Source organism: Aspergillus pseudonomiae (genome assembly GCF_009193645.1).
Source record: "Aspergillus pseudonomiae strain CBS 119388 unplaced genomic scaffold BDV37scaffold_97, whole genome shotgun sequence".
NCBI classification, from domain to species: Eukaryota; Fungi; Ascomycota; class Eurotiomycetes; order Eurotiales; family Aspergillaceae; genus Aspergillus; species Aspergillus pseudonomiae.
This window is the reverse complement of record NW_022476089.1, coordinates 43,883-67,085: the sequence shown is the minus strand read 5'-3', so window position 1 is coordinate 67,085 and position 23,203 is coordinate 43,883. Positions and strand designations below refer to the sequence as shown.

The 23,203-nt window shown below is 49.6% G+C and overlaps 8 protein-coding genes across 8 annotated transcripts; 3 read left to right on the top strand and 5 right to left on the bottom strand.

Moving 5' to 3' along the window:
• Positions 1-671: 671 nt before the first annotated feature.
• BDV37DRAFT_287623 (tRNA modification GTPase) lies at positions 672-2,439 on the top strand (the record flags this gene model as incomplete). The annotated part of the gene is made up of 3 exons (XM_032088142.1): positions 672-752; positions 825-2,365; positions 2,421-2,439. The coding sequence occupies 3 exons, from the start codon at positions 672-674 to the stop codon at positions 2,437-2,439; spliced, it is 1,641 nt and encodes a 546-aa protein (XP_031936727.1).
• Positions 2,440-2,965: 526 nt separating this feature from the next.
• On the bottom strand, positions 2,966-5,555 carry BDV37DRAFT_231375 (ankyrin repeat protein). The gene has a single exon (XM_032080352.1). The coding sequence runs from the start codon at positions 5,378-5,380 to the stop codon at positions 3,650-3,652; it is 1,731 nt and encodes a 576-aa protein (XP_031936726.1). The 5' UTR covers positions 5,381-5,555; the 3' UTR covers positions 2,966-3,649.
• Positions 5,556-7,658: 2,103 nt separating this feature from the next.
• On the bottom strand, positions 7,659-10,035 carry lysF (homoaconitase LysF; the record flags this gene model as incomplete). Its single annotated transcript, XM_032088141.1, has 2 exons — positions 7,659-9,980; positions 10,030-10,035. 2 exons carry the CDS (start codon positions 10,033-10,035, stop codon positions 7,659-7,661), a joined length of 2,328 nt encoding a protein of 775 aa, XP_031936725.1.
• Positions 10,036-10,141: 106 nt separating this feature from the next.
• BDV37DRAFT_231294 (cytochrome b5 reductase family protein) lies at positions 10,142-11,617 on the bottom strand. Its single transcript, XM_032080350.1, has one exon. It carries the CDS (start codon positions 11,437-11,439, stop codon positions 10,297-10,299), a length of 1,143 nt encoding a protein of 380 aa, XP_031936724.1. The 5' UTR covers positions 11,440-11,617; the 3' UTR covers positions 10,142-10,296.
• BDV37DRAFT_231295 (putative amino acid transporter) lies at positions 11,618-13,784 on the top strand. The gene is made up of 2 exons (XM_032080351.1): positions 11,618-12,821; positions 12,888-13,784. The coding sequence occupies exons 1-2, from the start codon at positions 11,796-11,798 to the stop codon at positions 13,680-13,682; spliced, it is 1,821 nt and encodes a 606-aa protein (XP_031936723.1). The 5' UTR covers positions 11,618-11,795; the 3' UTR covers positions 13,683-13,784.
• Positions 13,785-14,770: 986 nt separating this feature from the next.
• On the bottom strand, positions 14,771-16,723 carry BDV37DRAFT_287618 (glycoside hydrolase family 32 protein; the record flags this gene model as incomplete). The annotated part of the gene is made up of 2 exons (XM_032088140.1): positions 14,771-15,141; positions 15,235-16,723. 2 exons carry the CDS (start codon positions 16,721-16,723, stop codon positions 14,771-14,773), a joined length of 1,860 nt encoding a protein of 619 aa, XP_031936722.1.
• A 1,593-nt stretch (positions 16,724-18,316) lies between these two features.
• Positions 18,317-20,040, top strand: BDV37DRAFT_287617 (general substrate transporter; the record flags this gene model as incomplete). The annotated part of the gene is made up of 3 exons (XM_032088139.1): positions 18,317-18,544; positions 18,605-18,901; positions 18,952-20,040. 3 exons carry the CDS (start codon positions 18,317-18,319, stop codon positions 20,038-20,040), a joined length of 1,614 nt encoding a protein of 537 aa, XP_031936721.1.
• A 321-nt stretch (positions 20,041-20,361) lies between these two features.
• BDV37DRAFT_275294 (CeGAL family transcription factor) lies at positions 20,362-22,556 on the bottom strand (the record flags this gene model as incomplete). Its single annotated transcript, XM_032085375.1, has 4 exons — positions 20,362-20,706; positions 20,761-21,337; positions 21,415-22,434; positions 22,501-22,556. The coding sequence occupies 4 exons, from the start codon at positions 22,554-22,556 to the stop codon at positions 20,362-20,364; spliced, it is 1,998 nt and encodes a 665-aa protein (XP_031936720.1).
• Between the last annotated feature and the right edge of the window lie 647 nt (positions 22,557-23,203).

The following is a 23,203-nucleotide window of genomic DNA, read 5'->3' as shown; positions in this document are numbered from 1 at the left end:
TAGCAATTGTTTATTGCATGTCGGTTGTGGTGGGTAATCGAGCGGCTTTTTTACATGGCGTATGGCCGCGTCTTTCGACGCGCAGGCGTGACGAGGTGACGCAGCTATCATTGATTTACCTTCAAACATTCATCTTATGGAGTCAGTGATGTTTATGCATCAGACACGCATGTGGTTGGTTGCACTGTATCTTACGATGTGAAGTCACCAACGACAGAAACCATACATGACAACTTCACTCTAAGGATCGTAGGGACATAACACCCCCCGAACAAAAGTAATATATAGGGAAACATAGATATATATCCTTTAATATATTTTACAAGAAAACAAGGAGGTGAACATGCCCTAGGAAAAAGAAATCCAACATACATGGTATGGATCTCCCTTATGCCCACGTGACCAGATGCGATAAATCAACTGCTTGGAGAATCTTTCCTTTCTACTATCATACTTATTCTTTGACTTTGCCGCAAGTGCCGTTTTGCGCATGCGAGCGTCTTATCTTCGAAACCTGCGCCGGGTGATTCCCTTTCGCCCGTCATGGAGCAGGCATAGCTGCGCTTTCCTTCGGGATATTGTCCATCCCTCGCGCTATGTCTTGTTTCCACGTCCGGCGGTACCGCAAAGCCGATCGTTTTCCGCTTCGAGACCGACACAGTCACGTATAGATGGAGACTCTACCATCTACGCCCTTTCGACTGCGCCTGGTCGAGCTGCCATTGCGGTTGTGCGTGTATCAGGCCCAGGATGTGTGCAGGTAAGCTGAACTTGTCTACAACCTGTTGGGCTGCTAGGTGGCTGATGTTGTCTTTCACCCTTAGGTATATCGAGCGTTATGTCCAAAAGCGCCGCTTCCCCGACCGCGCCGTGCAGCTGTACGGACTTTATTCGACTCTACGCGTGAACCTTCCAGCGGCAGCGTCCTTGATGCAGGGGCCCTGGTGTTGTATTTCCCAGCCCCCAAGACAGTTACAGGGGAGGACGTTCTTGAATTACATCTTCACGGTGGGCCAGCGATCGTTAAGTCCGTCCTTACAGCTATTGCCCGCGTGAGTTCACCAGACTTGCTCGTTCGTTACGCCGAACCCGGCGAATTCACTCGTCGTGCCTTCATGAACAACCGACTGGACCTGCCGCAGATAGAAGCTCTTGGCGATACGTTGTCTGCGGACACCGAACAGCAGCGTCGCCTGGCTGTCAGAGGTGCTAGTGATGCGTTGTCTAGGCGATATGAGCAGTGGCGGCAGCAGCTGCTCTATGCACGCGGGGAGCTTGAAGCGCTGATCGATTTCGCCGAAGATCAGCATTTTGACGAGTCTTCCGATGAGCTGGTACTCTCGGTTGCGTCGCAAGTGCAGGCACTGCGGGTTCAAGTTGCGTTCCATATTCAGAACGCCTCCAAAGGGGAGCTATTACGCCATGGAATCAAGATTGCGTTGCTCGGTGCGCCCAACGCGGGCAAGAGCTCTTTATTGAACCGGATCGTAGGTAAGGAGGCTGCTATTGTTAGCACCGAAGAAGGAACCACCCGTGATATCGTGGATGTCGGAGTCGACCTGAGCGGATGGTACTGTAAGCTTGGTGATATGGCCGGAATCCGTTCCGAGCCTGTCAATGGGAAAGGATCGGTCGTGATCGGGGCGGTTGAAAAAGAAGGTATTCGGCGCGCCAAAGCTCGTGCTCTCGAATCCGATGTTGTTGTTGCGGTCTTGTCTCTGGAGAAAGGCACCTCCGATGACATACCGTATCAGCTGTCAATCGAGCAGGAAGTAGTAGAGGCGGTCAATGACTGTGTTGCAGCGGACAAGTGCATTGTTATTGCAATTAATAAATGCGACCGGCTGCCCTTGGATGACCAGAATAGTCAGCTTCTGCCCCCGCAGTTGCTCGCCACAGTGGGTGATATATTTCCTACTGTGCCGCAGAAGCGCATCTTCGGCATCTCTTGTCATGAAGCGCAACTGGAATCCGCACCCGAGCGGAAAGACCCGGGTCATCTACAAGAGTTCATCCGCGGGCTTATCTCTACCTTCGAAGAAATTGCATCTCCATCGGGTATCGAAGGTGATGCGAATGGAGAATATAATCTATCGTATTGGGAAGATTCTCTAGGAGTGACACATCGACAAAGTTCTAATCTACAAAGATGCCTGCAATATTTGGATGATTTCCTGACCCAAACTTCGAGAAGCCATGCGCCGCCAATGCTAAGCCATGAACATGCGCGACAGCCTATTGAGATGGAAATAGATGTCGTGACAGCCGCCGAACACCTGCGCTTTGCGGCCGATGCGTTGGCGACAATAACCGGTAAGGGCGAGAGCGGCGACGTGGAGGACGTTCTGGGGGTTGTGTTTGAGAAGTATGTCTCGCTGCTCATCCGGAGAGGTGTTGGCTCTTTGCTAACTGTGTACTAGGTTTTGCGTTGGGAAGTGAACCGTTACAATGTGCGCTAACGGAGCCGCTTTTAATGATGCCTCTCTGCCATGGCCGTCCATATGAGTGCAGAAGAAGCTGTCGATGGTTCAGGTAACCCAACTATCTTTGCCGCTATCATTCGGGTCATTGTAACCGCCGCGACCTTGCATGGCTGCGAAGTCGAATGGACCGGTTATGTGAGGACGGAAAGTCTGGAAGACTGAGGGGGCGTTATAATCTCCTCGTGCCATTGAGTGTTTGGCGTCAGTCGAGGACCAGCTGGACCGGTTACCCGATAAATCCATCGTCACGCAAGACCTTTATCGCTACAGAGTATCGTGAGACTATATCAGGTCCGAGTTAGGGAGGTAGAAAAGGGGTCTGATGACAATAATAGGAAGAGAGTAAAGAAAAGATTAGGATCATAGAGGCGGACGAGAAGAAGTGAAGAAAGAACAGAGGGGGATAGCTTCGTATGGCCTCGGCTTTGTAGATGATTGTAAATAGTAAAGAGTAAAGAGTATGGAGAAGAAGGCTGTAGACATGAGTCGTTTTTATACTCTCGGGGCCAAACCATGTCTGCCTCAAGGCATCCACGGCAATGAAGCAACGCAGCAGCAATGACTAACATTTTGATTCATGCTGCCTGCTTATTTTCTTCTGCTCGAATCTTGAACCATCGCCTTACTTCTCGAGCTTTCCACATGATCCTCCAGAGGTGAGATTTCCCTCTCTCTCTCTCTCTCTTTTCTTGGGGGAAAAGACTGGTCGGTTTTCTTCACTTTGCGAATAAGTGACACACCTCGGAGAACAACTGCTGGAGACATTCCAGGTCCATCAAGTCATTCTCTATCGGTTGGAATTCCTCTACTACCCCGACTACTCCTCTTTCCCTTTTTCCCCTTGTTTTTTTCTTCATCATCATCTTTTGTCCCGGGAACTTGCCCGTGAGTCATGCCGGATGCTGCAAGCCTATTGGGCAATGCGGCCTGATTCCAGGTCAAGTGCTACAGATCGAGGAGTCATCGATCCCATCATGGATGAAGATGGATGCCGTCTACTAGTAGTTTACCATTTGCCATAGCCGTCGTTCTGCGGGTTTCCCCGATCACATCATCCCCTCACGGTCTAGTCTGCAACTGATTTACTCAACCCTATGGGCTGAAAGTTTACACAATCGTTTCCATGACTGTGGGGGCTTTCCGCCATGTCCATTCCAAGTCGCTAGCTACACAACTCCTTCTGGCGCAGTGTATACCGACGATATTGATTCTGCGTCAGATTCTCTACCTGGGCCCTCACATGAGACCTCTCGGGCTAGTTTCACTGCAGCTGATGGTTCCAAGACAGGATTATTAATCATCGACACTGGGGATGCTGTTGAGCATGGCTGGGACCATTCCTCTAAAAGATGGTACACGGTGCCTGGAGGTAAATCGCTGAGCGCTGAGCCTCCAACCGCTGCTGAGTTTACACCTTCCTGCAAATGATAATTCGAGTCCTCATTTTGCGGTCTTTCTGCCAAAGCCTGAGGATACCGAGCGCGAGGTGTAGCAATGTGCTGTTCTGGCGAGCCCTGCTCGGGTAGAGCTTGCAAGAGAGTGCCAGAGCCACGGCGGGGCCTCGTATCACGGTGCATCTGCTCCGGGGTAGTGGATCGACTGGGGGGCAGGCCCTGTTCCAGTGTCCCGGGCAACTCTTGAATAACTGGAACTTGTCCTGTGAACGGCACATACTGATTTCCAGCCAGCCCCGAAGGCCGATTTTGTCCCCTTGTTGGCATTGTGCTCAGCATCACATCACCCAAAAATGGAGGAACTCCGGGCGGAATGCTCTCGGTCGTTGCCACTGGTCGCCGCCGTGATTCGCTCAATAAGTCCTGTATCGCCTTCTTCTTTTCCTCCGAGATATCCGCAGAAGGTGAAAAGCCAATCCTTTCCATCGTAAAGTCCTCACTTGCTCCCTCCATGACCCACCCCGTGGGACTGCAGGACAGCAAGAGTCGCAAAACATCTGGGTGCCCGTAATGTGCTGCATGATGATACGGCTGCCATCCCTGTTCGTCCTTTTTCAGGACGGAAGCGCCGCGCTGAAGCAGAAGCGTTACAATGGGAAGGTGACCTCCCATTGCGGCCAGACAAAGAGGAGAATCTTCCTGCAACTTATCGTCGTACGGTAAAGATAGAGGTGAACCCCGATCTAGGAGATGTTGAACTGCAGCTGTGTGTCCATACCGACATGCTGCACAAAGCGCTCGGTCTCCAATAGCATCTCGAGCTATCAAAGATGCGCCTTTGTCACAAAGTAGGTTAAGCAATGCTATGGAACCGCGAGCTGCGGCGAGATGAATTGGCCTTTGTTGGTCCTTCGTTTGCACTTCTATATTGGCGCCCGAGATGAGCAGGAGCTTCACAATTCCGGTATTATCAGTTTTAGTTATACAAGCATAGTGAAGTGGAGCAAACCCGGAACGGCACTGCGTTTCCATTGGAACACGCTTGCGAAGGAGTAATTCCACAACGGCAAATTTAGAATTCAGGACAGCCAAGTGCAGAGCTGACCGACCAGCAATGTTGGTCACCGCGAGAATGTCTTTCTTTTGACTAAGAAGGTCAACAACTTCTGTGTGTCCATTGTAAGCAGCCCAGTGTAACGCTGTCATAGAAGCATCATCGACCTGTCTAGGGGATGCCTTTCTCTTTAGCAGAGCCTGCGTTACCTGCAACCGGCCCATCGCTGCGGCACAAACAAGTGGCGTCCTGTTATCACTTCCAACCGCATCGATGTCCGCCTTGTGGGTAAGAAGCAGCTCAACCACGCCCATGTGACCTTCTTCGCAGGCGTGGTGCAGTGCTGTCATCATCGTTCCATCTCTGGCTTCCAGATCGGCTCCATTCGAAACCAAAAATTCAACAACGGCTTCATGACCCTCCTTTGCGGCAGTATGCAGCGGGGTCATTTGGTTCTCAGCGCGCGCGTTGACCTTAGCTAGGCCGGCAATCAAGATGCTTGCGGCTTCAAGTTGTCCATTCTCTGCCGCAAGCCAGAGCGCAGTTCTGCCCCTGAAATTTGGGGCTTCCGTGTCAATGCCTTCCAAAAGAAGCAATTTGAGAACCTCACAATGACCGCGAGAGGCAGCAAGGTGTAGGGCAGTCGACCCTGACTTATCTGTGACATTTAGTCGAGCGTTTCTTTGAAGGAGCAATTCAACGATTTCTTCGTTTCCACAGTGCGATGCTACCAGTAATGCATTTCTTCGAGTATTTACATGGCAGGCTTCAATATCATGGCAACTTTCTATAAGCCTCTCAACATCTGAACGAGAGCCTGACTGGGCTGTCTTGACGATAAGTGGCGCAGCAGCCCCCTCTGGTGTTGTTAGGTCGATGCTGGTATGCATATCTCGTCCATTGATCCGCCGTGCTGCCATTGACCCGCCTGTTAGGGTTCGTACAGGATCGTGAGCCACTGACTTCGAGCGACTCAGTTGCCGGAAGGCTGCACGAATCTTTTCCCGCTTGGAGCTCGAAGAGCGGCTGATTGGGGAAGAGGGTGTGGAGTCTGACTGCCATCTCTGGAATTGTGTTGGGTTCGGCTGAAAGTTAGAGGGTCTGAATGACACACTCTTACTATGGCCATGTCCCGGGCGGATTGTGTCATATGGTAGAACTGGCAGTACAAGACTGCTTGCCCGTGACATATTTGGTGTGTTCACCGAACCGCTGCCATAGCCTTCATCAGTACTCCGGCTTTCGTTGCCATTACTGGCAGTAGATTGTGTTTCCGCTCTTGACCACGAGAGTATACGACGATAAGGGGGAGAGGAAAGTAGTCTCCCATCGAAGTCAAAGACAGTATCTCCGGACGAAGATTGGCGATGACTCAGGCTAGAGCTATCGGCGCGGGAGGCTGCATAGCTGCTTGAGGACCGAAGTGTCGCTGTGTCACTGGCAACCCTCTGGATAATTTGACGGTTTTCTGCTCTGCGAAGCAGTTTGAGTTGGTCAGACGTCGATTTACTACGGCGGGTCAGCCCAAATCTGCCTGTCGTTAACATGTAAATAGAATCTCACCAATTACAGGCCTGAACCAAAAGTTGTAGCGCGAGAATCTGAGCGTGTAACCTGTCCTGATGGCCTCGCATTATGTCCTCATTCCATAGGATCTTTACACGAGTGCCTATCCCAAACTGTGTGTCATTGCCTCTGGTGAGGGTAGCGACCTGATCGGAAAGGACGTCCATGACGGCCCGGCAGCCATCCAACGCAACAAAGAGACCCTCGTCAATTTCATTTTCTTCAGCTGTGTCGCGAGTATTGAACCTTGCCCACTCATCCAGCTCTGTAATGGCTCTTTCGATGGTCGACAACTGTGAAAGGAGTGACCGAATTGTGAGATCTGCGTGGCTGAACTTCTCGCGCAACGTCGCCAACCCCGCAGCGGTCTGTGTGATGACCTGCACAAGCTGAAATGCGCCAGAAATCACGCCAAATATAGAACCTGGATCCATAGGAGCGTTATCCGTTTCGCTTCACAACGAAAGTATCATGAGAGGAAGGATATAGATGAAGGAAAGAGGAGTGTTGCGCCAGGTCGTGTATGTGCTTCTGTGACAGACAAATAGACAACCCTAACAAGGGCTAAGTGGGAAAGGCAATCAATAGCGTGCAGATCACATCTACCCCAGGGAGAGAAGACGACCTTCTTCAGAGGAGAGTCAAGATAAAAGCACGACTTGCGTGGAGTCCACAGCTGCGGCGTTGACGAGTCGAACCCCAGAAACCCAAAGCCAATTCTTCGATAATGCTTTGGGGGAATTTATAGGTCAAGGAACGTTAATTAACTACAGCGGAGCATGTATGTAGGCTGACAAGGCATTGGAGGGCAGGTCGATCGTCCGAAACACAGCCACCAAGTCTAGAACAAGTCAGTCGCACAGGCAGTGCATCTTCGCTCGTCGTATCTTACAGCCACCTCCACTTAGTCACGATTGGACGAATATTAATAATAATGATGATGATGATATAAAGACATTATTCGAAATACACAACAAAACCGCTCTTTTGTACATGAATAACCATCCCAAACCGTCTACCGCACCTGGCAACTAGAAACATAAATCCACGGTAACGGACAAAAAAGAAAAAATCTATCCATGCAGGGGAGGGGGATCAAAATGCTCGGGTATAAGATCATTTGAGGTTGAGAAATGTTCAGCGACTTCGACAGTAAACTGTTTAAGCCCCAATCTCGTTCTTGACCCATTTCTCCAAACCTCCCTTGGCAATAATTTCTTGCACATTGGGAGGCAGTTCACCTACCTGGTGGGACCACTTGGGACCATTCTCTCCCTCCTGAACCTCAATGCGGCTTCTCCGGACGTCCCAGGTTAGGGTCCAACCAGTGCGGCGCGTGAGAGCTTTGTCGCTTCCTTCTCCAGCAAAGCTCTCACGGAGACGGTTGATGAGACGAGGAACCTCCAGACCCATCAGGGCATTGTTGATACTGTTGCGAGAAAAGATATTGCCAAAGCTTCCCGACACGACGAGCGGGATCTTCTTTGCCAGAAGGGCAGTCGCTGCCTGCTCTCTGGAGCTTCCACAGCCAAAGTTGAAACCAGTGACTAGAATATCACCTTCCTTGGCGATCGACGAGAACTGAACATCGTAGTTGGACATGCAGACTTGAGCCATTGTCTCTTGGGAAACATCATCTTGGTAGGTATATTTACCAGGATAGATACCATCGGTGTTGATGTTGTCGGCATCGCAAAAAACGATTTCACCCGAAACACGCTCTGGGAATCCAGGGTATACCTCCGTAAGGGAATCACCCGATGACTCCTCACTCTCTTCTGGGGCAAACTGCTTCTCACCATCGGCAACCAAGTTATCAATCTGGCCGATTAATTTCTCCAGGGCTTGTTCGGCGGTAAGCATGCGATCCTCCTCGCGAATTCCATCTCCCTCTCCACATACAACTTCAGCCAAACCTTCCGGCGCCTGGTACCAGCCCGGGCCGCTGAGCTTTCCGGTCAAAGCGCTAGCGGCAACGACTTCGGGGCTACCAAGGTATGCTTTCGCATCAGTGCTTCCCATACGACCCTTGAAATTACGGTTCGAGGCGCTGATTCCTACTTCTCCAGCCTCTAAGAGACCGGTTCCCAGCCCGATACATTGTGCGCATCCAGGCAGTAATGGCGTAGCTCCGGCATCTAGTAAGGCTTGCCAATCACCAGCTTCTTCTGCTGCTAATTGCTCAGGGATAGACGCAGCCGCAACATAGAACTCAACACCGTCGGCAATCTTGGGGACTTTGCCACCATTCTTTTCAGCGGCTTCCTTGAAAACTCTAGCAGCTGCAGCGATATCCGAAGCCCTCGAGTTAGTGCATGAGACGAGGTATGCCTTGTTAACTTTGATATCCTGCGCCTCCAGGTCCTTGAGAGGCGTGGCAACCTTGACGGAGTTTGGACCGGAAACGTAAGGGGAAAGTGTAGAAAGATCCAGGAAAAGTTCCTTAGCATATTTGGCTCCCTTGTCAGCAGTCAGGGGGTTGGCAAACAGCTGCTCAAGGAGCGGGTGTGTGAAATGCTGGGGGGCTAAGGTTTTGAAGGGACCTTCCGCAAGCCCCATGGCTGCTGTTGTAGCCTTGCCTTTCAGCCATCCCTTCAATACGCTGTCAATTGGGAACAGGCCAGACAAGGCACCCCATTCTGTTGTCATGTTGGCGATCGTTAACCGGGCATCTACCGATAGACTGCGCATAGTCTCCTCAGAGCCAGTAAATTCGATTGCATGGTTCAAGACGTCGTCCTTATCAAACAACCCACAAAGAGCGACGATCACATCCTTGCCGGTCACACCCGGTGGTAATATACCAGTCAAAGTGACCTTTGCAACCGGTGGAATCTGCCACCATGTCTTCCCAGTGGCCCAGATGCTAGCACCGTCCGTTCTCACGATGGGAGTACCCAAGCAGCCGACGCCACCGTACATGTTACTATGGCTATCGGAAGCAACCACAAGAGTACCGGGCCAAGCATAGCCTTCTTCCACCATGACTTGATGTCCAATACCTCTTCCAGCGGGGTAGAACTCAACTCCTTGGTGCTTGGCGAACTCTTCAATCTGTCGATACTTTTGGAGGTTCTTCTCCGACTTGTTCTGGACATCGTGATCGAGCGTCATCACAATCTGCTTCGGATCATGTAGCTTTGTTGCACCAATGGACATGAACTTCAGTGCAACCGGCCATGAGTTGTCATGAGTCATACACCGGTGAGGCGAGATAGTGACATAGTCGCCGGATTTGACGAATTTGTCCTTGGCCAAACCAACGGAGTACTTCTGAACAATTTTCTCTGTGAGGGTCTGCGGAACGGCTCTCGACGCCTGAAGAGAGGAGTAGATCGCAGCTGACGAGGGATCCTCTAATTGCGACTGAAAAATATCTTGGAAGTAGAACCTAGTGGAGGCGAACGCACGTCGTTGAGGAGTGCTCGGCAGGCGCAGGGATGCCCAGCGCCTGCCAGGGCCACCGGACGGTATCAATCGAGACTGCATGGGGTCAGCTAGAGATTAAGACGATATGGTAGAAAGCACCTACGGCCATTCTTGCCAGGAGACGTTCAAGAGTTGACCTTTCTTGCGAGCGAAAGTCTGGCGAATGAGAAGAAGCGCATTATTTCTCACTCTGGGGAAGTGCCGATAAAAGCAGCTAGAGCGCCAAGACTCTCCGCTATCGGAGGTTATGAGTCAGTTATCGACAGACAAAATACCCGATTCTATACTTCTATACAGATATATACATAATAAAGATATCTATGCTTTCCCTTTTCCTCTACCAGCATTTGAATATGCAGGAAATTGGTCGTCAGAGTTTCCACACAGCCCAATCCTTCAAGTCAAGTTCCTTGATGACCCCCTGAAGCGGTCCTTGAAGCTCCATACCTTGCGCCCAGAGCTTTGGTCCAGCCATGTAGCTAATGAAGCCCTCCGGTCCCGAGACTAAGATCATCTTGCGTTTCTCAGGTCCCTCAGCCGGAATAGCAGATTCCGCAACGTCCGATATAGTTTTTTTCCCGATGAATGTGTTTTCCTCGTCCACAAAATAGTCCACCGTGACTTGTCCCGGATACTGAGATTTGAGAGCCTCGAGCTCTCTGACAATGAGAGAAGGGAGAGGAGCAGTCCTATTCACGGGATCAGCTGGAGGTGGATCGGCTGGTGATGACTTGAAGAGTCCGGAGAACCAGGACGCTCGCGACCTAGACGTCATGGTATTATCATTTATACCACCAACACAATCATCCCGTCGCCTATTCGCCCAAAGGATGTGTATCCTCGGTTTATGTGTTCCGTCTGTGCGGCTAAGGAGCGTATGTCCTGCCTGTAAGGCAGGAGCGATACCAGTTCCACCGGCAATGAAGAGAATCTGCTGGGTATCTAAAGGAATTTCACACTCAATCTGCGGACCACGCATCTCTATGCGAGTTCCCATATCAAGACCATGCAAATACCGGGACATTTCGCCGAAAGGGTCCCTACGAATGAAGAAGCGTAGCGACTCCTCATTTCCCTCGACCGACGTAGGCGGAAGAGGTGTATAGTCTCTTCCAATCTGTAGCTGCGGCTGTTTGAACATCACACTCCAGACACCCGTCTTCCATGCTTCATCATAGACCTGACAATTATCACTGGCCGGCTTAGGCGCCTTGAGAGTAAAAATACTACCGGTCGACGATACCGGCTCTTTTGAAACTAGGAAATATGGAGTAAATGTGATGGGGTTCAGCGTTGTGGATTTCGATCCTTCTTGGGACCTGATATAAGCACCAATTCCAGCTGCTGCGATGGTCACGACAGCGACTCGAAGCCAAGGGCGTTGTTTCGACGGCGACGATGCGGGGGAAGAGGAAGAGAAAGCATGGCGTCTCCGTATCCGACCAACTGACCTACAGAGGGGAAACGGGGAACTGAATAGAGACAAGGTCCGAGCCGAAGTTCTAGGCTTCATGGGATCGTTGGAAAGAGAGGGAATCGGACGGGTTATATCTTCATATGCTCGCTCCGTAATTGCGGAAAAGATCTGGGGGGCACAAGGACGCTAGACCTGATCTGGCGGAAACGACGATCACTCTGTATTCTTCTACAGCACCGGGGCTCGTCTTTCCTTTCCCCTGTTTCTTTCAGCCGAAAAAGACGAGAATTCCTTGCGGTCACTTCTGTGTTCATACAGGGGAGGTTTACACATAAGCAAGGAAAGCTCGTCTTTCTCTCTCTATTTTCGTTGTCGCAGCTAACCTGGCATGGATTGTTTTCATTGAACTCCCGCTTTCATTAATCTCAAACCCCCGACTCCATTAAACCACAATGGTGTTTCTGAACTCCGAAGGCAGGTCAGCTAATAGCCATGCGCCTCGGGACTCTCTAGAGCTCGCTTCGCTCGCCTCTTCCTCGCCCGAATTGGACGCGAGGTCCTCCGGCTCCTCCCCCTCCGGTATTTCGTCCTCCCGAAAGCTCTCCCTTGAAGATGAGGATCCTCTCTCGAATTCCTATGCGGCCACAAATTTCGACTCTGGGAGGCCTAGATCGGCCCGGTCATACTCGGTATCATCTGCGTTTGATTTTGGGAGAACGCTGTTCCCCTTGTCGCAGACGGCTGGGGGGTATGCTCCGTTAGGCGCGCCTTCTGCGCTTGACCGTGAAAGCGGGGCCGCCGATGGCTCATTGGAAAGGAACAAGACGTTAACATACTTGAATGGCCTATCCCTTGTGGTCGGGTTGATCATTGGCTCGGGGATTTTTTCATCACCAAGTCAGGTCAATGCCAACGCGGGCTCCCCTGGCGCGTCCCTCATTGCATGGGTAGTTGCAGGTCTGCTGGCATGGACTGGAGCGGCCAGCTATGCAGAACTAGGAGGAGCAATTCCGTTGAATGGTGGCTCTCAGGTGTACTTGGCAAAGATTTTCGGAGAATTGGCAGGCTTCCTCTTCACCTGGTGTGCTGTTCTTGTGCTGAAGCCAGGCAGTGCTGCCATCATTGCCATCATATTTGGGGAATACGCTGTGCGGGCTGTGGTCGGTGCTGAGGTCGAGCAGGTTAATCCCTGGATTAACAAAGCTGTCGCATTTGGAGGAGTCTTGATGGTGACCTTGCTGAACTGCATTTCCACAAGATTAGCCGCACGCATCGGTGACATATTTATGTTCTTCAAGTTCATCGCCTTGCTTGCAGTCACCATCATTGGCGTTGTCGTGGCGATCACGGGCCTCTCATCAGATGGGAGTGCAAATGAAGAATGGAAGTCGGGTTGGTTTAAAGATACTAATCTTGACATATCAGCCTGGGCGGTCGCATTGTACGCCGGCCTTTGGGCTTTCGATGGCTGGGATAACGTATGTGACACTTAACTTCTATAACCAATGTTCTATACCTGGGCGCCCGTCGCTGATAAGACACAGACTAACTACGTGACTGGCGAATTTAAAAACCCCAATCGTGACCTCCCGCGTGTGCTTCATACTGCGATGCCATTGGTCATTCTCTGCTATATACTCGCGAATATCTCCTACTTCCTAGTCCTACCGCATTCGACCATTGAGGTCAGCAACACCATTGCTGTTCAATTCGGCGACAAGGTGTTTGGAAAAGCCGGCGCTCTCGTCTTCGCGCTCATTGTTTCTGCGAGCTGCTTCGGGGCGCTCAATGCGACGGTTTTCACCAGCGGGCGATTGGTCTATGCGGCCGGCAAGGAAGGTTATCTGCCTTCAATATTTGGCAACCTCTGGACTCGAGAATATCCCGCAACCAATCGACTACAGCACCGGTCATGGGCTCGTCAATCTATTTCACGCCTTTTTGGTGAGCGCTTTCGAATCGGATACACACCAATCAATGCCATGGCCCTGAACAGCGCGCTCACGTTGGTATACGTCATTGTCGGTGAATTCAAAACCTTGGTCACCTTCTACGGTGTCGCGGGCTACACATTCTATTTCCTCACCGTCCTGGGCCTGATTGTGCTCAGGATTCGAGAACCGTACTTGGAGCGACCGTACAAAACATGGATCTCAACTCCTATCATCTTTTGCTGCGTTAGCATCTTTCTTCTCAGTCGAGCGGTCATCGCAGAGCCCTTGCAAACCTTGATTGTTGTGGCCTTTATTGTAGCTGGCGTTCCGGTTTACTACTGGCGAATCTATCAGCGTGATGGTCAGATTACATTGCCAGGGTGGAAATTTTGGAAGTCAAGGTGAATGTTCACGCGCGGTTCGCATTCTTTTCCCTTATATCTCTTTTAATATCTGGCCTTCTTCCTATACCCTATGGCCTTCGCCTTCTCCTTTCTTCGTCCAGTTGCCGGGTCATATACGGAGTTTGTAATGAAAATCAATGATACCATTTTGGAATGTGAGGCGTATGGATGAACAGCAGCTAAAAATTTCAATGGTCATGATAAATGAGAACTATCATGTCCAGCTTTGTGGATATGCAATGGCTCTCTTACAACCCCACGGTCCCTTCTTCTTTCTCTATAGTAGAACAGGCATCATTTTACAATGAGGACCTGCTGGTTTGTCATGTCTCTGCTCAATGATTTTTGCATATATAGCATAACATATATATACCATGTGTGGTCCAGGATAACTTGGACCTATTGTACAGATCACCATAGTTGACTTGTAACAACAATAAAATAATAGTTGATACTTAACATATTTGGCTTATCTTCAATGTTGTAAATGTTTGTATAGAGCAAACCCCAGAAGATTGCAAGGCTCTTGGTATCATAGGTGTTGTTAGTTCACCTTTTCTTTCTTCCGTTGCTGGCCACTCTGTAGTTACCGATGACTTGACTGAAGGTCTGTCGTTTTATTCAGGTTAGGCATAAATCCCAGGCTTCTACAGGGTCGAGGTTCACTTACGGGTAGCTTACACTCCATGCTGTCGTCAGCCCCTGTATTCCAGACTGCACCTGGCACAGATGTGGGAATAGGAAGGATAGTAGCAATGTCACATCGATCTTGAAAACACTATACTTAGGTCCAGAAGTGACGCCCTTTCTTGTAAGTCATTACAGCCAGTAGTTGCCTTTCTGATCCAAACAGGGCGCATAATGCCATCTATAGTATAGTGTATCCCCTATGTAGAACCGGTTTTTGGGTGATACATATGATTTCAAATTTCCTTTCAGGATCTAGGAATATCATCCTTGACCGACGATGCCACTTTACTTGCCATTCTATACCATTCAGGTCTCGACGAACTAGCTTCTGCCCACTAATTAAGTGTGAATATGATCGAATCGCGGTATTCGTTGTATTATATATTCTAATTGTACAAATCATGATACCTCCAGTCCATCCCAAAGATCCGCTTGTAGGAGAACAGCAGGGGCATGCTTCAGATTTGGTGCGCTGGAGTCTAATTCAGCAAAGAATCGTAGCCGACTGGCAGACTCGACACATGGCGTGTAAATGCGTGTTGAGATGACCGTTCTTTCATTTATAAAGACTTCTAGGACGTTTCGGTCGAGGAATGCATGAATCCGAAGTGTCTCTTCTTTCTCCATGCCGCTTTCATCTGCGAAAGTAAACAAAGTATGCGGTGCGATCTCCGGATTATGGTTGATGTCCGGATCGTAAGGAGGAGGTCGGTGGATCGAGAATGTCTCACTGCATGGTGCCCATGCTAGGACGGTGCCATTACGGGGATCTAGGAGCCTGTGTCAGTCGCTTAAGGAACCGTAGAAAGCTATGCTTGTTAAGGTAATTGGGAAAATCCTCAACCCAGACAACGAAGACCTACCTAAGTCATGCTCAAATTCTATCCCCACCAACTTGCACAGCTTCCCAACTGCAAACTCAGCTTTTAATTCCCACCTTGATGTCGTCAAGGATACGCAATTGTCCCAATGTTGCCGGCCGCATAATGGGACATTCGTGATGCTCTGCGCTCCCCTGCGAAGTTTCTTAAGTCTCTGGTCGGGCTCAATGCCTAACGTGCGGATTGTAAAACTCCCTTCGCCGTTGGCTTCCTTCTCAATAGACGTAACATCACTCAAATTGGAGCAACGTGTCTTTGTAACATTGCGCAATGTTGTCAGCTTTAAAACGCGTGGGAGAGATATCACACCACTCCAGCCCTGTTGATGCCGGGTAGTATCTGGAAGATCGTCTTCCGTGATCCAGCAATAGACGATGTATTGTGACGTGACCGGATCCCAGAAGGAATTGGCGGCGTAGGCACACCCGTGATCGAATATTCCGGAAAATGCATAGTCGGCGAGGGCATCTATGGGCTTGCACTTCGGTTGTTCAGGACGTGGATCTACGGCCATCCATAGCTGCGATCGAGAGACCCTCTTTTGCTTCCTCCCAGACACCAAACACCCTTCTACGCCCATGATAATAAAGTTTTTCGTGGTTCCTTCATGGTCAGACAGTACCACCCAGTTTGTAGTTTCCCAATTTACCCCCAGGTCGCCCGACCACCTTGATGGCCGGAAATTCAGCCCAACGTTAACGAGAGGTCCCGCATACTTCCATTCTCTAAGATCATCAGGATTGACTGAGTAAACGAAGACTGTTGGTGTCCGCCCAGCGATTCCACCGGAGAGAAACCCAGAAAGACTGGGAGATGGTAATATGTTATTGTCGTGTTCACCCCGCTTCGCTGCCCACACTCCTATATAAGGGTCTCTCCAAGCAGTTACATTAAGACCCATAGGAGGCGCTGGTAGAATTGGGTTGGAGTCTAGACGCTGCCACGTTACGCCGTTATCCCGTGAAACAGCTATACTGAGCGACTCGCTGCCAACCTCATAGGGCAAAGTATAATGTAAAGGCAAACGTCTCACCGAAGTGTATATATACGTGAGGGCCCCGGCAGCCCCGTTGATGTCAGAAGGCCGAAGGCAGCCTGTGAATATGCCACAACTATCATACTCAGCTAAAGGTGTTAGACATGGCTCTGGGGATGTCTTCCAGGATATTAGGTCCGGTGATACTGAATGTCCCCAGGAGATGTTTCCCCAATCGTTGCCTTTGGGGTTCCATTGAAAAGATAGGTGATATAGGCCAGTCGCAGGGTCATATCCAAGACCGCAAGGGTCGTTTAGCCAACCGTGGGGAGCGGTTAGGTGAAACGATGGCCGCGAGTATATAACATCACGGGCAGACGTCACCTGCTGTTCACACGATAAAGATTTCTCAATCAGGTTAAGATTGTATGATGGGGTCTGGGGCACCGAATTGGCAGGGATTGCCGCCCCTTGGCATCCTGTGAGAACTGGCATGTCTATCGGTGTGGTTTGATTCGGCTGGTTATGAGGCGACTAGTATAGACGGGGAATATAGCCAACCAAGAGCTCAAAAACGGAAATCTCTCTTGCGAAATCCGCCCCTAGCCCAGACCCTTCGTCGCAAGGACCTCAGCTGATTGGAAGATAATGCCGATCGATTGGTGAGACACACACGTCTTGCTAGCTTGGCTGGAAGCCTATAGTATGGTGTAGCTATGCATTAACGGGTTGCTGCGATGTCAACCGCGGAAACCTGGGGGGTTTTAGGAAGCTCTGAACAAAGAAATATTCTAACAGAGGCACTGGCCTGCCTCACGGCGTTTGCCTCGGAGGGCAGTTGTCATTCGCTTTAAGAATTATCACCACCGGTCGAGAAGCGGACGGGGGATTCTCGGAGAATTTGCCTTGGGGAGGTATCCCACATGAACGACAGGCTCGGTCGGAGACCGCACACTAGTTGTAGAATGATCGGCTAGTCCATCCTGGCTGTTTCGCAAACATTGATGGAACCGAAAAATCGGCGAAGTATTCCAGTACTAGTATTCGCACTGAGTGGCGGAACCTGCAACCGATGGATCCCGCCCCCTGGTGTTCTGCTAGGCTGATTCCAGGACATCAATTTTAGCTGTGTGAGATATACGAAGAATTGATATGAGTACCGAATCCCGATAGGATAAGTAAATCATGACAAGGCAATATCCTCCCCAGGTTGTTTGTATTTCTGATGAACGGCTTTAACAAATATCAGGGAGAGAACCATGCCAAAACTAGCCCGAGTTTAGGAGATGGATGTTGTTTATGTATTTGAACTTAAGATGAAAATGCGTGTACATACCTACCGGTACGTAGCCACCTCAGTAGCAAGAATTGCAATGAAAGTTGGGATATACTGCCAAGGATATTCTAAATATAAAGTGTAGTCTACTGAAACTTCAAGTCTCAAAGGTAGTGGATCCTTTCTTTCTCTTTTAATGCCGTCCATTTAAACATATCCTTAATTCCTACTTAGTACCTCGTACTAGTACGAGGAACTAGTACGACGTGTTTCTGTACTGTACTAGTAGGTATGGATTGTGTGGGCCATACCTCCATGATTTTTGAATTATTGGCTCCCTTTCCTTTCAAATACGTTACCCTACCCGACTTTACCCTTTCCAGGCCCATTATTGAAACTTCGAGTGTCTTTTTGAGTGTGGAACTGGAAAAGCAATACAGAGTACAATGTTTAATTCCCATCTACTCCATAAATCTCTTTGGGGTTCGCCCCCCCCCCCCCCCCCAAAGATCCGGGGTCACGGTATATATCTCACACATATCCATGTCTCACCACGTCCCTCAAGGTGATATTCCTCCTGATCCGCTTAGTCTCCAGACAATCCACGGCACTTATCTCCACCAATATCCATTCTTTAAGTCTCAATCTCTTCCGTCTTTCTTCTAGAGAGAAAAAGAACAAGGAGAAGGAGAAAAAGAGCATCCACAGGAGAATGGAATGAAGACCCACAAAATAATCAACTCTTTGTTGTGACATGAGTAATTTAGTAGTTCTCCTCTGCTCACCCAAGCATGCAAATAATATCGCTCAAGATGACCAGCACAAAGTCAGTGGTAGATTCGGACATTCACTCAACTGTGGACAGTGACACAAGTGATGTACAACATCTGGACCTGACCAGCACCGAATCTCATTGTCCCTCAAAAGAGAGGACCGTTAATGTCTTCTTGTTGGTGACCTGCGTGGTCTTCGGGGCAGCGTCATTCCTTTTTGGCTTTGATGATAAGATTATCTCGCCTGTAGCGGCGCTGGATCCTTTTGTAAGTCAACCTCTGACGGGAGTTAAGCCGCCAATCCCACTGACAATGGAATCTACTCAGGTCGAAAGGTATCAAGGACCCAATCCGAGTACTGGGAGATATACCTTGACCGCCCGCAATCAGAACATCGTATTCTCGGTCCCGCTGGTCGGTTCGATTCTCGGAGGTCTTGCAGCATCGCCGCTGAATTTCCGCTTTGGCCGAAAACGGCCCGTGTTGATGGCGTACGTTATCTCCATCAGTGGTGGATTGCTTCAAGTTTTTGCCCCTAGTCTGGCGGCATTCGTGGCTGGACGATTTATAAATGGCATTGCCATGGGCATCGCCAATGGCACCGCTCCCTTGTATCTTTCGGAGGTATGCAGCTGCAATGTATGAAACAGATCACATAATTAATTACTTGACAGGTAGTTCCCGCTTCCATGAGAGGCAGGAGTGTAACATCAATCAATATCTTGAACGTGACAGCGGGAGTTATCGGAACCGTTGTAGTATCTGAGACTAAAAAACAAGGAGGGAGAGAGTCATACTTGATCCCGTTGGCCGTGCAGTGTGCTCTCCCCGTGTTACTACTTATCTGCACGTTACCTCTTCCTGAAAGCCCACAATGGCTTGTTGCCAAAGGCGAATCGGCACAGGCTCGTAGCAACTTGCGGAAACTCCGTGGCCTCAGCGACGAGCAGGTCGACGTCGAGCTTGAGATAATGAAGCTTTGTGAACAAAAGGAACGTGAACTGAAGGCCAATGTGAAGTTCTGGGAGATATTCTCAAGGAAGCACCTCCACCGAACCCTGACAGCTGGGTCGTTCTTCTCTTTGAACCAGGTCTCCGGGGTAATACTCTCGACGACTTACGTTACGGTTTTCCTCACCGAGATTGGCATGGATGATTCCTTCGCCTTAGATGCTTTCTCCTTGACGGTAATTGCATCTTGTTGTACTCTTGCCGGTACTATAGCAGCGCCCTTTGTAATAGATCGAGCTGGTCGTCGTCCTACCGCGTTGGTGGGGATGAGCGTGTTGCTCGTTATTGACGCTTTAGCCGGGGGTCTAGCATTCAGCAAAGACCGGCGCTCTCGTGTAGCAATTGTCGCATTGTCTCTAACTTTTAACTTTTTCTGGGCCTCGTCGTTTTCTTCACTGTCGACTTTGATGCCTTCAGAGATGGCCACACCCAAACTCCGGCACCATACCATGGCCTACACCATTGCCTGTGCTCAAACAACCGCAGTGATCACTACGCTTGTCGTCCCTCGGCTGACCGCGCCAGATGCAGCAAACCTAGGCGCGAAGGCCTATCTTATATTCGCCGGCTGTATGGTCTGTATCGTAATCTTCACATTCTGTTTTCTGCCCGAGACAAAAGGCCGCACCTTTGCAGAGATTGACGAACTGTACGACGCAGGTGTTCCGGCCTGGAAATGGCGGACCTATGAAAGTTCACTTGAATTAAGGACATATCCAAATCGCTCGAAACCCCCTCCAGATGTTGCTTAGCGCCGTTTTAATGCATTATTCCCATCATCGTGTATCTATAATACAGGTTAGAACTAAGATGTACATTTAATCTCCGCATTCGTGGCACATCCCATCATAACCTGGGTATACATTGGCGCACTTGATCTAACTATAACGTGTAAATCAAGGGCCAGCTTGATAGCTGGCTCCGACTTCAATAATTGGTGAATACTCTGACTCAATATGTTTCTTCCGTGAGACCCGAGGGCGAACTCCTTGCATGCTTTTAATCGGGACACCATCAATACGCCAAAGCCTAGAAAGGAGAAAAGCAAATCAAAGATAATACATAAGCAGCAATCAAACACCGCTAGGAGTATGCGTTGTTTGAACTTCTGAAGACCAGTTACTATAAGTGTTGCTCCTGATGTTCGAGGAGCTCAAGAAGGCCTTATATCTTTCCAGATAAGGGTGGTTCCCACCGCGCAGGCTATTGAGCAAAAGTAAAAAATCCTCCGCCAAGGACTGAGGAAGCGTGGTAGCAGCACTTGAGTGCATGGATCCTGGAAAACTTGGTGGCGAGACGCTTGACTTTGGCATCGATTCGGCTACGGGTGGTACCAGAGCGAAACCATTTCCCAGAGATAGCTGGACATTAGCCGATACGCTGATGGCACTGACAGCGATGTCGTACAATTTTTCAACCTAGTTACATAAGTCATGGAACCGAATGCATTCTGGGGTTAAATTCTGACTCACAAGACCTATCCCATGTGCTTCCATGGAGCTCAGTCTCAATGACTGACAGATTTTGAGTGTATCCTTTGCGACAGAAACACAGTAGTTGAAACAGAGTTCATGGTGGTCGGACGAAGGCTTAAGTAGACCATGAGTGGAGCATAGGACCCATACGCGATTCTGAAGCCACTTCTTGGTGATAAAAACATCCGCACACTGTGTCTCTCTCAACCCCATTGCTGGCTGGGTGTTGCGAGTCTCTCCAGAAGCTGATTTTGTGCGCTCAAACCAGTCATATCCCTTATATCGCTCAGACTCGCTAACTCGACTAAGGTTTTGGTGGATAGCCAAAGCTTTCGCCTCAGTCAGCTTTTCACAATAACCAGAGTCGATGCTGCACCGCCGGTTCCAGCAATCGACGACATCCTCATCGACAGCATCAAAGAGCTCCATTAAACGGGCTAGGCCCATCATTCCTTCAGCATCTTTCTCATTATGAACTATGATCCCGGAAACAAGACTATGCGTGGCATTATGAATAAAATCATGCACAGAGCGCATGCTAAAGCCAGGCTTTCCCCAAAAGGTAATCGGGTGTCTACGTTGCAATGCATACGCTCTTAATTTGATGTCAGCTAAGTAAGAAGGTTGGTAAAGTGCCCAAAGGAGACATACCTCTCCGTAATAGATAAGACCAAGTAAGTTCGCAAACGCTGGCCCTTTTCGTCACTAGGTAAATCGCGATAAGAATTTGGGTCGTTCAACCCCAATGTAGCGGCGAGATCTAAAGCCTCCCGTAGACGAAGCCATGCTGCGTTGTGCTGATTACTACCAAAAAGACATCCAAATAGGAAGAAGCTTGTGAGAACGGCCTCGATAGTTGGGTTTTCGCCAAAATCAGAGCAGCTTCTCATTCTTGTAGCTTCGGTCATCATTAACCTGGCCTGGCCAGCTCGAGATTGAGAAGTGGGTCGCTCATCTATCTCAATAGGCTGGGTCAGCGAGAAAGCGCACAGCGACAGCAACATTGAGCCAAACTGAGGATTTTTCCGATGTTCATGGGATAACATCCGGATGAACAACGAAGACCGATTTAGCACTGGCAAAGTCGGGTGCAGGCGATCAAAATAGACGTCAATCCATGGAATCATGTTGGCCTCCACGATCGACGAGGGCCATAAAGCTCTTGTGTGACTTGGTTCTGGCTTGGTAACATCCACATCAGGCACGGGAGCTGGGATATTATGTGATTCTAGACCCTGTGCTTGCAGACTCGAGGAGTCCGCATCGTTCTGAATGATAGAGGGCAGAGATGTCCTTAGGTAGATATTAGTGCCCGGGAAATCAAAGATGGGCATTTGAGCATCTAAATTATCCGGCAACCAATACTCCACATCGCTTCTCTCATTCCAGCCTATCGCACTGTTACTATGAGATGCCATGGACGAAGCATCTACACCCCAGCCAGGAGCAACCGCCGCCGTCGCATGGGATTGCGCAAGGTCGACGGGCACGGAAACATCGCCACCAGGAATAGGCCATGGTGTCGCATCATGTCGACTTTCTTCTCGCGGGGGAGGCTCTGCTTGATAAGGGAAAGTGGTAGGAAAGGCGCTAGAGTTGACTTGACTCTGTGGAGTCGGGGAATTTTTGCTCAACACATGGGTTTGTTGCTGCCGGATCTGCGATACACGACTAAAGAGGTGGTCAGACTATGCAATCACTCAACAGATGAGTAGAGCATTATTCTAGTAAACTCACTGTCCAGTTGGACCCCGTTTCTTCTGGGGTTGAAAAAAGGTGCATTCAAAACCCATAGACACACATGCTTTGCATGGTTGCGATAGACTACACTGTGCAGTACTAAGAAGGTTAGCATAGCCACGACCGACCGCTCAAGTATCAGAAGTAAACCGCATCGGGCGGGGGAGGTGCAGTGAAATTAACAACAATCTCAAGAAAGGGAAGGAAGTATTGCCTTGATCTTCCGGAATTTGCACTGGTCGCAGGCCCTTTTCGCTATAGCCCCCGATGTCTTCCTTCGGGATTCAGTCCGGATGGCACCGGTCATCGGGGGTGTCGTAGTGGCATCCGAGGTCGGGTTCATGATGGCATGTTCTCGGAGGGACAAAAGGGGCGATAGAGGGCAGGAAACTAGCAGATATGCGAGCAAGAGGAACAATCACAATGATATACCAAGACGAAACATTTCAATGCCTCACATTCGACTTCCCCGTCCATCAGTCAGCTTGTTATTCAAGAGAATGATCAACATGGAGAGAGAAAATGAGGAAAAAATCGCCCGTCGTGGAGGCCCCCGCGTGATGAATCCACTGTAACGCATTTGTCTCAACCTTAGTGCCGTCACCCTTTCCAAGCTTGTTTGAAGGGAAATAATAATCGAAAATAACGGGACATTTCTACAAAACGGGAAAGTAAAGCTAAAATCTTACAACGGCTTATG

Bases quoted from the DNA above. Each gene is read 5' to 3' on its own strand.
- BDV37DRAFT_231375 (XM_032080352.1), bottom strand. From the start codon at position 5,380: ATGACCCCGCTGCATACTGCCGCAAAGGAGGGTCATGAAGCCGTTGTT.
- BDV37DRAFT_231294 (XM_032080350.1), bottom strand. From the start codon at position 11,439: ATGAAGCCTAGAACTTCGGCTCGGACCTTGTCTCTATTCAGTTCCCCG.
- BDV37DRAFT_231295 (XM_032080351.1), top strand. From the start codon at position 11,796: ATGGTGTTTCTGAACTCCGAAGGCAGGTCAGCTAATAGCCATGCGCCT. The intron at 12,822-12,887 runs GTATGTGACACT...GATAAGACACAG, and splicing joins CTTTCGATGGCTGGGATAAC to ACTAACTACGTGACTGGCGA.